Here is a 12,236-nt window from a genome sequence, read left to right on the forward strand (position 1 = left end):
AGCCTTAAATGAGAACTGCTGCTATCATCATTACTTATCAATTTACCTTAAATATTGAAAAATGATTGACATAATGTTTGGAATGTATTTTAAGATCCTTTTTTTTGGATAATGAAGTGCTCACTAGATTTCATTCTTTGAGGACAAGGTCTCTTTTGGTTTTATCTTTATCTCCCCAGCACCTCTGATTATTATTTGCTGCTGGTAGGTGTTCAGTAAATGCCTATTGACTGAGTAAAAGAATGGGAGTAATCCTAATAGACAGAAATCCTATAGCCATCAGGAGACTGTGCGTAGCAATGTGACTTAGGGCATGTCCCTAGACCTCAGTCTTATCAGCATAATTAGAAGTAATGCCATTGACTGCTTGGGTGTCGTTATGAGAATTAATTGGGATATTCTAGGTGGATGAGATTTACACTGCTCTCAAAACTATTCTCATTACTCTGTCATTTAGTTCACTGCTTTATAAATATTTTCCTACAGACTACAAAGTTTTCTGAGCCTAGGGATAAATGTATTTGGAGTTTTGGCCAGTATAGTTATTGATTCACTATGTTTCTTTCTCTTCATTATACTCTTCAAAGAACAGTTATGCTTGAGAAATGGCAGAAGCAGTTTTCCATGCCCCAAAGAGGAAAAGAAGAGTGTATGAGAATTATGAGTCCCCATTTCCAATCCCTTTTGGTCCAAACTGTGGTCCTAAGAAAGACTTCAAAATGTTCCACGCTGAAATGATAAACCACAATGTAATTGTAAGGAATGCAGAAGATATTGAGCAGCTGTACGGGAAAGTAAGTACAGGTGGCCATGGCATGCTACTTCCTGGCAGCCCTGAGCCAGCTATTGTTTCTTCTTCTAACCCCAAAAACAAACCGTATGTGACACATATTCTTTCCTTGCTGCTTGGACACATGTAGGAACACTACAGTTTGACTCAGGTGCTCCAAAGCCATATATCATAACACCCATCCTGAACCCACATTTCAATGATGAAGTAGGGTCAGTACATTGACTTTTCTTGTCTTTCAATTATAAAAACAATGTGTGTTCATTTTTTAAAAAGCAAGCAGTTTACAGAAATTAAATTAATGGGTAAAAAGTAAAACTTCCCCATTTACTCCTGTTCCATCCCAGAGGACCACAGAGTGGCATATTCTGGCTCATCGACAAATCAAATGGGGCTTCAGCATGTACTCTGGCTCCTTATCTGCTCTCTCTCCTAGTTGGGGACCTCTCCCTAGATAAGAACAAATTCTAGTTTTTGCTGTTTTCCATCTGTAATGGATTTGGTTTGAGATTGGTAGCTTACTTTCCTTTCCCCCACCCATAGCCAATTCACCACTGAGGGCATTTTTTAAACAGCTTTATTGAGGTATAATTTACAACCATAAAGTTCACCTATCGTAAGTGAACAATTCAGTGATTGTAGTAAATTCCTAGAGTTGTGCAACCACTGCCACAATCCCGTTTTAAAGCGTTCCCATCAGCACAAAAATTTCCCTCATGCCCATTGCACTTAATCCCAGCCCAGGGCACCCACCAGCCTACTTCCTGTTTCTATAAGGTGCCTTTTCTAGATATTTGATATAAAACATACAGGTTGTAGCCACCTTCCCAAAGTGGGGTACACTGGGTGGCATTGACCCTGGTGAGATTGGGGTCTAGGCCAAGGGCATTTTCTCTCCACTTTCGTAGTATGTAACATTAAGCAAGAGGCCATTTATTCTGATTGTTAAGTCTAGGCGAAGGGTAAAGGGTGTTCATTTTATTACTCTCTCAAATTCCTGTGGGCTTAAATATTTTATAATTTTAAGAAATGTGGGGGAAAATCTGTGTTGTTTTTGGAATCAGCTGGAAGAAAAGAAATGCTTCCATTCTAGGTACAAAAGAATCCAAGAGCTTTCTGTACCTGGGAGACTTGTCTCTTGCTTTTAGGCACACTGTTCCTGACCCACATGTGAAGACAAAACCCTGCCTCTGCCTGCCCTGTTGCCTTCAGCTTATCAGACCTAGACTGAAATCATTAGTTATGAGACAAACGAGGTGTACTAAACACTTACTAGTACTCTTCAAATAATCAAAGAGATAAAATGCTAAGATCCTCATTAGTGATCGTTAGGCAATCAGAGGAAGATGTAAAGCTGTAAAAAGTGGAATAAATCTCTTATTAACTCAAATAGTTAATAGCCCTCAGCTAAGAAATTATAAGTAAAGGTGAACTAACCTTATTTTTCTCTCTTCCCGGAAGGGTTATTTTGGAAAAGGTATCCTGTCTAGAAGCCGTCCAAACTTTACAATCTCAGATCCTAAGCTGGTTGCTAAATGGAAAGGTAAACTTGGGCATCTTTCAGTTCTTTGGGAAAGTTATTCTTTTCTTTTCTTTTTGATCTTACACTTCAGAGTACATAGTAAAATTCTGTTATATAGAGGAGGAGTCAAAATATTAACTAGAATAATTCTAATCAAGGTGAAAGAGTTCTTGTAATTGGTAAAAATGTGTTTTGGCTAATTTCTGGAATTATCAAAAGTGTTATTCAGGTTTTTCTGTTGTTAAGCATTGCCTAGCAGAGTACTGTGCATGTGGAAAGTACTGGTAATTAAGTACCTGCTCAACTGTATGCAAATGAGTTTTATTTCTAGAATTAAAATTTACAACAATAGCCATGACATTGATGTATCTGTTAAAACATACTAATGTGTATAGTTCTCACTTGCTGGCCCTCTCCTTTTTAATTTATAAATCTTTTATCTTGATGTATTTCTCTAAGGCATTCTCATGGTAATTACATAACCAATACCAGCAGGTTAAAACATAATTAAAAAGGATTTTCTAAAACATTTTATTGAAAGAAAAAATACAAATTAAAACTGTGAAGAGATATCATTCCAGGAATCAGATTGGCAAAAATCCCAAAGTTTTTGACCATTGGTAAGGACCTGAGAAATACCCTCATGTGTTGCTAGTGGGAGTACAAGTGATAACAACCATTACGGGGGAAGTTTAGCAACATCTAGCAAAATTATATATACACTTACCCCTGCCATTCTTCTCTCCTTCTAATCACTGGTAAGCTTCATATGCTTTTTTCGTTATGAATTTGCCCATGCTAGATTTTTCATGTAAATGAAATCATACATGATGAAGATTTTTGTGTCTTTTACTTAGGATAATTCTTTCAAGTTTCATCCATATCAGAATTTCATCCTGACTAATATTTCATTGTGTGGAGATGCCATGTTTTGTGTATACATTCATCCAAAGATGGATATTCGATTGTTTCCCCCTTTTAACTGGTATGAATAATGCTGCTGTGAACACTCACATACAGATTTTTGTGTGGACATACTATGTTTTCATTTCTCTTGAGTATATATACCTAGGAGTGGATTTGCTGGATCATATGATAATTCTATTTTAATTTTTTGAGGAGCTGCCAAAATGTTTTTCAAAACGCCTGCACTGTTTTACATTCCCACCAGCAATGCGCAGGGGTTCCAATTTCTCTACATCCTCACCCATATCAGTTATTTTCTGTTTTTGTTTTTGATGATAGCCATCCTAATGAGTGTGAAATGGTAAGTTTTTAATTTTATAAGTCCAGTTTATTTTTTCTTTTGTTGCATGTTGTTTTGGTATCATATTTAGGAAACCATTGCCAAATCCAAGTTCTTGCAGATTTTCCCTGTGTTTTCTTCTAAGAGTTTTAATAGTTTCAGCTCTTAAAGTTAGGTCTTTGATCCAACTTGAGTTAATTTTTGTATACGATATAAAGTAAGGGTCCAGCTTCATTGTTTTACTTATGGATATGCAGTGCCCCAGTATACGCATTTACTTTTAACCCCACAATTCCACTTCTAGGAATTTATCTTAAAGATACAATGGCAAAAATATGAAAAGAAATATCACAAGGCTATTCATTGCAATACTATTTCTAATATTACAAAACTGGAAACAACTCAAATGTCCATAAGGAGGGGACCAGTTGAATAAACTATAGTGCATTTATATAATGGTACACTATGGAGCTGAGATAGGAACGAGGGATCACTAGGGTATATTTTTAAGTGAAGAAAGCAAAGCCTGCATAGTGTGCTATGGCTTATCTCAAGGCGGGGGGTGGGGAGGGAATATAAATATATTTTTGAACTAAGGATAATTTTAATTATGGGGAAGGGTTGGAACAGGATGCTGAGAGAGGTGAGATTTTATAGATTTGACTTTGGGTCCTTGTAAATGTATTACGTGATTACAAAACAGTTAAATTTTAAAAAGTAGTGCTTAAAAATAAAAAATGGAACTTGTATACCAATTTGGTGGTAAAACTGTTCTAAGAGTTTTGTTAATAATAGTTTTAGCCGTTAAATTTAGGTCTTTGATCCAATTTGAGCTAATTTTTGTATATAATATAAAGTAAGCGTCCAGCTTCATTGTTTTGCCTATGGATATGCAGTGCCCCTGTATATACATTTACTTTTAACACTGCAATTCCACATCTAGGGATTTATCTTAAACATATAATGGCAAAAATATGAAAAGAAATACCACAAGGCTACTCATAGCCACAAAAGGGAATCAGTTTTGAGTGACTTGAAAACATGGTAATTTGACTGTTCAGTCCTAATGGGATAAATAGACTCTGTGCCAGTTGTCTCTTTCCACAATGTTGTTTAACAAACCACCCCAAATTTCAGTGGCTTTCAACAGCCACCAAATTCCTCACAAGTCTGTAGGTTTGCTGGGTAGGTCTGCTAATCTTGGCTGGATGTGCTCATCCCTCTGGTTAGTTATGGATCAGCTGGCTGCTCTAATGGATCAAGTCCAGTAGTGGGTCTAGCTGGACTCACTAATAGCTGGTTATCTGTTGGTCAGCTGGTCTAGGATGGCCTCAACTGCAAGTGGGGGCAGGAGGCACCATGTGTATCATCCTCCAGCAGGCGAGCCTAAGCATGTTCTCATGGTATGGTGAAAGGTCAAGAGCAAGCCCCAATGTGCTGGTGCTTTTCAGGCCTCTGATTGCACCATGTTTGCTAATATTCCATTGGCCCAGAGTCAAAGGATTTGGCAAGTGGAAGACCTGAAGAATTGGGGCAATCAACTTGCCATCTAGAAAGAGCTACAAAATAATCTTGACATTGTTTTCAGCAATTATTTCATGGGTGGTAGTGTTTTTACGGTTATGCTGGGACTGTAAAGCAAATGAGGGATTGTGTTGGAGTGGTTGAAAGCAGCCAGGATTTTCCACACGAAACGTCTTGTACCAGAAAGCAAGGAAGGGGTCAAAAACTAGTAGGCTGGTTTCAAAAGAGACTTCCACTGGCCATGGAAACATTTGAGCATTGATAAGAATAAATGCTATAATTTATTTTAAAATCCATTCATAGTAATACTCCAAAAATGCTTAAATCCTTTAGTTCTTACTGATACATGCCAGAAGAAATTCATTATTCATCTGTGGAGGATGCATCGTTTTGAAAGCCAGTGAATCTGCACTGGTTCTTAGGGTAACCAAATGGTGAGGGATTTCTCTTTATAGTAGAATCCCGCTAATAAACAAAGAAGGAATAACAGGATTAGAATATCACCATTTTACAACCTCTAATGAATTATTAGATCTGGGCATTGATCAACAATGGTGCTGATGACATAGAAAGAGCCAATAGAACATTTTGTGTCTTCTAATAGAAACATGCGACATCACCTTTGAAGTAGGCTTGCCAAAAAATTGAGCCTGAATCTGATCAAACCTCTAGTTCCACCAACTCACAGAAGACACAGGACAGGGGAACTTGTTAAGCCAGTGCTGCTCAAAGTTCTGGAGTGAGGCAAGATAAGACCTTTGCACCAGAATGGAAATGGATCCCTTCCATTTAGCTTCAGCTATTTAGCTATTTACCTACAGCCTCCTTCTCCATGAAAATCTGGCTGTGAAAAAAAGGTGAGCAGAACTAAGCAGTGTACTGAGTAAGACAGTTATTTAAAGGCTGGCACAAGCCCTTCATCTCTTCTTGAATCAGCAGGCCTGTGACCGCCTTTGTGTAGCGCTGTGTTAATAGCATCTGAAGGGATGCAATCTGAAGCCACACTGGGGGCAGTTGTACAAGGACAGAGGACTCATTTCTTCAACAAATGAATTCCAGAGAAAAAAGTCATGGCAGGGAAACCTATATATTAGAATCAACTGAAGATACATCAATTAATTGCAATGTATGGGCCGGATTTTGAGTCAGACTTTCCTTAAAAAAAAAACAGCTTTGAGACAATGCATAGATTTTGCTAAGAATAATAATGCTAAGAAATTAATATTAATTTTTAAGTGTGATAATGGTATTGTGGTTATGTTTTTCAAAGAGTCCTTATAGAAATACATACTGAACTATTTTGAGATGAAGTGATATGACATAAAGGATGTGTTTCAAAATAATCTGGGGGTCGGGAGTGGGCAGAAAAACAGATGGAGCAAGATTGGCCATGGGTTAATTGTTAAAGCTGGTTGATGGGAACATGGGGATTTATTATACTATTCTCTCTACTTTTGAATGTTTAAAAATTTTTTGCTAGTAACTATTTTAAAAAGAGAGAAAAAAGGCAGAGCAAATAGCATAATGACCCTGTCTATGCCCATTACCCAGCTTGGGCAGATACTAATGTTTGGCCAAAATAAAAAGAGAAAGTTTTCAAATTGTGTAGTCATCTTTCAAATAGTGTAATAATCTTAACAATTGAGAATTTTTTCCTGGTCTATGTAGTAATTAAGTTTTAAATGATGATAGAAATTTGAAGAAAATGAATTAATGCCAAGGAAATTGAAATTAAGGTTGTTGACTGTCCTCTAGAAGTAAATAAATCTCAAATGTCCACTTTAGGAGGCTCTGTAAAAACTGGCTTCAGCCTCATCTTTCACCCTCCCCTCTACGCACTCTCTTGTGGCACTGGCCACCTGGGGCTGCTTGCCATTCCATGAACCTGCAGCGAGCATTTGTTGTGTCTCAGGCTTTGTGCACTGCTTTCCTCTTCCTATCCCTCCCCCCACCCCAGTCCACCAGTCCACCCAGCGAACTCTTATTCATTCTTCACAGCCCAGCTCAATTATTCCTCCTCCTTTGTGTTTTTTCCTAACCTTTCCGGGTAAAGTTAACCTGTCCCTTTATAATACTGTTCTTGAACATACATCAGGTTGGGTTAGAATCAGTCATACTGCTCTGTCTCCCCAACTAGACTGTGAGCATCTCAGGAAAGGGGATTTGCCTTGTTCTGTATCTCTAGTGCTTGGCACATGGAAGGCTGTCAGTAAAACTTGCTAAATTGCCATTTGTTGCTAAATTACCAGGGGAGGGAGGCCATGACACTGAGAAGACAAATTCCTAATGAGGTAGAATCTGTGAACTCACTTTCATAGGGTCTTAAAGCAGAACCTCATCTATTTTAAGACTTTAATGCCCTGGAGAAGAGGCTGAGTTTAGGAAAGGAGAAATGACTTGCCCAAAGGCAGAGTCAGGGAGGACCAGGACTAAAACCCACACCATTAGGTGACAATAAACATTTTCAGTGGAAAGAGTCTTCCAGCCAAATGCCCAGACCTAGAAGTAGAGACCGGAACTGCCAAATCCATACCTAAAACTAACACTGCTATGAAATGTACTTTAACAACCCTTTCTGTAGGCACAGCTTTCGCTGAAGATGCCTTAGGGAGCACGAGGAATGGGAATAAAATGTGTAACTTTAGGGCCTCCGTATTCTCATCTGAAAGCTGAGGGCATGCGCATTCCGAGATGGCAGAGAGGCTTCCTCTTACATGCTTTCACCTTCGCAGAGTGTTGAGTTAAGGAGTCCAAGCTCACCCCAGAGCCCAGCAAGAGCACTGTGACTGGTCAGCTGTGCCCCCCAAGGGTGTGTTTGGGTGCAGGGAGTGCTGTTGCTGGTTGGACAGGATTAGTCAGCCTTCCAGGTGTGTAATTTTGTGAACCTTGAAATTCTCTTTGTCTTTTCTAGATTTTTCAGTGTTTTTTCCCCTTAAAGAAAATATGTCTGAACTCATAGAACTTCTTTGTTGTTACAGATATGAAGACAGACATGCCTATCATCACGTCAAAGAAGTAAGTCATGGTGAACTTTGGTCCTGATCAAAACTTTTGGTTTAAGTCAGATCTATTTTTAGGTAATCTTTTCTGATGTGGTAGTCTACTCACCCCCTTTTTTTGTAGTAGGTGTGTGCTTGATAATTGTCTGAATTTACTGTGGATCAAATCATATTTGAAATGCACTAATTAAGTTTTTTTAAACAATAATCCTAAGCCAAATCCTTTGCCAGTTGAACTCCTTCCAAAACATGAACTACTAACACGTAATGTATAAGTCTTTAAGTGCTAAGGTGCTGAGATTTAGAACCAGCCTCCTGTGCTGTGTGGGCATAGATGGTCTGACCTCTTTCCTTACTCTACACCTGTAGGGTCAGAGAAAGAGGCTTACCCAGAAGCTCTTCCTCGTCCACTCATAGAGTCGTGACTCCTCCCTCTGGGTTCTTGTTTGCACTGTTCCCATTTCCCAGAACATTTCTCCCTAACCCCCAAGCACTCACACTGCCTGGCTATTCCTGCACATCCCACATAGAGCTTACTTATCACTCTTGGAGTTTCTCTTCACCACCTTCTGTCAGCCGAGCTGGGGTCATTCCGGCCCCCTCGGGGTCTGCTGTGGTGCCCGCACTGTGCCGTTTGTCAGACACCTAGATTTAGATTGTCAGTTCTTGGAGAACAGGGACTATGCCTTGTTCCTCTCTGCAGCCCCAACACTTAGTGCTCCCTTGGTAGGATTTTGTTGACTAAATATTCATCCATCGAAATCCTCATCATCCCTGGGGTGCAGCTTGAGTTGCAACTCTTCCTTCTAAAACTACTCAAGCCCCCGATGATTTTCCATCTTGCTTCTAGCACTACTGGCAGGATCTGACAGCTCCTTTTTGGTTACATGCCCAATAACCTCATGGCCAGAGACGGGCCCGGAGGCAGTGGCACTAGGGAGACACCAATGGCTGCTTTGGCTAAAACCACAGGCTGGGGAGAGGAGTCGGGTTCTAGTCTGTGAAAGGGGCCTGCTAAGAACCTGGCAGAACCCCTATCCGAGGAGGGGCTGCAGTATAGGCAGGTTGCTGCAATCAAACATTAAGACACAAATAGATCAGAAGCCCACCCCTCAGAACTGCATCCTGATCAGGCTGGCATTAAAGATGACATAACGTCAAGCAGTTTTAATATATGAGGTTCTGGATGGGAGAGATTGGCACCTACCTGAAGATTATCCCTTTGTAAGCTACACAGTGTAACATTCCAAGAATTTTATTAATCTTTGTATTAGTTTCTTAGTGCTGCCATAACAAAGTACTGCAAACTTGGTGGCTTAAAAGAACCAAAATTTATTCTCAGTTCTGGAGGCTAGAAATCTAAAGTCATCCTCCCCTAGAACCTTTGGAGGGAGCAGAGCCCCCAAAGGGGAGGATGCCTCATCTTAGCTTCTGACGGTAGCCGGCGTCATCATCACCACCATTATCGCCAGTGGGTACTCATTGCTCCAACAGTGCCAGTTACTTGTCTGTATAACTGTATCATCTCAGTTCATCTTCTCAAGAAAGCTTTGAGGTAGGTATAGTCGTCTCCATCCCATATGTGGGAACCTGCAGATATCTTGCCCTAGATAACATGAGCTCAATCTAGGCAGTCCCGCTCCAAAGCCTGAGAGGAATTGACACATAATAAGAACAATAATAAAGTTTTACATGCTGCATTTCTTGAGTATGTTCCATATGCTAGATACTATGCTAATAACATGTTTATGGATTGTCTTCTTAACTCCTTGCGTCACCCCTATGAGATAGGTCCTTTTATAACCTTCTCTGGTTCTGTTTCCTCTCCAGTCTTTGACAGGTGGGGAAACAGAACCAGAGAAGGTTAAGTAGCTTGCCTAAGGCCAGTACTTGGACCTAACCAGATTGACTCAAAACCAATTTGCTGTGAACTTCCTGTAATAAATGGGCATTAATCAATAAGATGGTAGAGAAGGGTGTTCTATGGAAATGGAAGAGGGTGTGTGTTCAGGATTTAGAAACATGAGAAGCTGAGGCATATTCACATGGTACCACTCAGTATTCTCGCTGCCCTAAAATGGGTCTGCTTCTCATCACTCTCATTACTGTTTCTAATCAGAGCTGCCAACTTTCTCTTCTGCCACGTTGCCCCTGATGTTTTCTGACTTTTGCTTTTTACCTTTCTCTTCCTGCTGTTTCTCCAGCAGTATTTGGGGTTAATCACAGCAGGACTTGGCTTTTGAAGGCATTACCAGCCAATGAGAGGAGACCTGCTCTGTGACTCATGTGCCATATGTCATTTGTGTATCTGGCTGTTTTCATCACCAGGCCTACTCAGAGGCAGCCTACATTCTACATACTTTTGTAGCCACAGTCTCATTTGAGCTTTCATAAACGAACACCTGAGGTCATTATAACACAGGAATGAAGGCGTGATTCTGGCATTTGGCAGTGGAGCAAAAAGACGTAGAGATGCTACGTGACTTAGCTGAGAATCACAGAGAGCCAACTCCAGAACCCACATGTGGTGCAGCGCTGGTCCCCACATGGGTGCCCCTGCTCTCAAAGAACAGTTACATAAGGTGTACATTTCCATTCATTAAAACGTTATTTGCATTTTTTAATGTGATACGGATTGAATCAAAATGTTTTTATTTTTCAAGTCTCCTTAAAAACCCCACAATCATATAGTAACAAATGTTTATTGAGCACTTACTATGTCCTGAGCACATTACACATCCTGTCTCCTTTAATCCTTGCAACAAATCTATGAGGTAGGTACAGTTGATCCCTGGTTCACAGAGGAAGAACTGAGCCTTAGAGCAGGGTCTGTAGCTAGTCTGAGAACATGATGGAGTGAGGGTTTGCACTTACATCTACCTGGACCACTCTTTTGCAAAGACCAGAGCAGTGACCTGTGTGTGTTCTGTCTCTCTCAGTTCTAGACCTTCTGCTCAAAGAAAGGTCTGTTGAACCTTTAATTCAGTAGTTCTTTTGCATACGAGTTGTAATCAAACAATGCGATGAATGTTTAAATTTTAAAAAATGTTTTATAGTAAAAGATACGTTGTCATTAATCCCTCTCAAAATACTCCCCCTTGCTTCAAACACACTTCTGCCATCATTCTTGCCACTTTCTGAAGCAGTTCTGGAAGTCCTCTCTCATGAGTATCTTTAGTTGCAGTGTCGTGGCTGCCTCAGTATCCTGAATCATTTTGACTTTGGGGAAGAGCCAGAAATCACACAGTATCAGATCCAATGAATAAGGTGGATGAGGACACACCGTAATGTTTTTATTTGACAGCAGTTGCCGTACCAGAAGCAATGTGTGACACGGAGCATTGTCATGATGGAGGATGATTTATAAACACACTTTAAAACACACCTTTCAACCATAGCTCACACCCAGCTGACTACATCAAACAATTTGAAACTTGTCACACACTGTTACTAAGGTTTGATGTACCGCTTCCGGTATTGAAGATCCCTGCCTTTCTGTTGGATGGTACTCGGCACACTGTATTTGTTGATCATAATGGAAAGGCTCCGTGTCACATATTGCTTCTGACATACGGCAATTTCTGTCAAAAGTTTGCCTTCAAGTTTAAGAAACTAAGTGTGTATTGTCTCATTAAAATATACTTTAAAATTATTATGGAAAATGGGGCCATTTCTATTAGGATGCTTGGCTGTATGTATATAACCATAATAATAATTTTTTTCCATGTGCAGTGGAGACATTAGGAGCTAGTGTGAACAATATTTTTTGAAATTCTCATGTTTGTTTTCCAATACTAAACAAAGGCTCTTTATATTATGAATGGGATATATATCTGAAAACATGACATCTAAAATGGAAAATAATACAGAATAAATCCTGGAAAGGATGGCCATTTTCTTTTTATATTTATCTAAATCATTTGGTCCACCAGTTTTAAATTATAAGAATGGTCATACTTTGTTAAACTAGGATCAACTTTTTTTCAAATTAAGCAAGTTAAATGAAGCTCTGTAATAAAAACAAACACAGAGTAATACATGCATATTTCAGAACAATTAGAATCTGTAGAAGAGAATAAAGAAATTTATACTATTTACCTGTAGCCCGCCACTGAGACAATCACTATAAACATTTTGGCATACTACCTTCCCATC

The 12,236-nt window shown here is 39.5% G+C and overlaps 1 protein-coding gene across 5 annotated transcripts in view; it reads left to right on the plus strand.

The window, feature by feature from the left end:
* The window catches only part of TSEN2 (tRNA splicing endonuclease subunit 2), a 35,100-nt gene that overhangs the window by 4,535 nt on the left and 18,329 nt on the right, over positions 1–12,236 (plus strand). For 2 of the 5 annotated variants that reach the window (XM_081071984.1, XM_081071986.1), the window contains exons 2-4: positions 588–794; positions 2,252–2,333; positions 8,061–8,097. In XM_081071984.1, the coding sequence (XP_080928110.1) occupies positions 606–794; positions 2,252–2,333; positions 8,061–8,097 (308 nt within the window). In that variant the 5' untranslated portion in view covers positions 588–605. The remainder of the gene's footprint in view (positions 1–587; positions 795–2,251; positions 2,334–8,060; positions 8,098–12,236) is intronic. The other 3 variants (XM_081071983.1, XM_081071985.1, XM_081071987.1) reach the window with 2 other exon arrangements.

Source organism: Rhinolophus hipposideros (genome assembly GCF_964194185.1).
Source record: "Rhinolophus hipposideros genome assembly, chromosome: 14".
Classification (NCBI taxonomy): Eukaryota; Metazoa; Chordata; class Mammalia; order Chiroptera; family Rhinolophidae; genus Rhinolophus; species Rhinolophus hipposideros.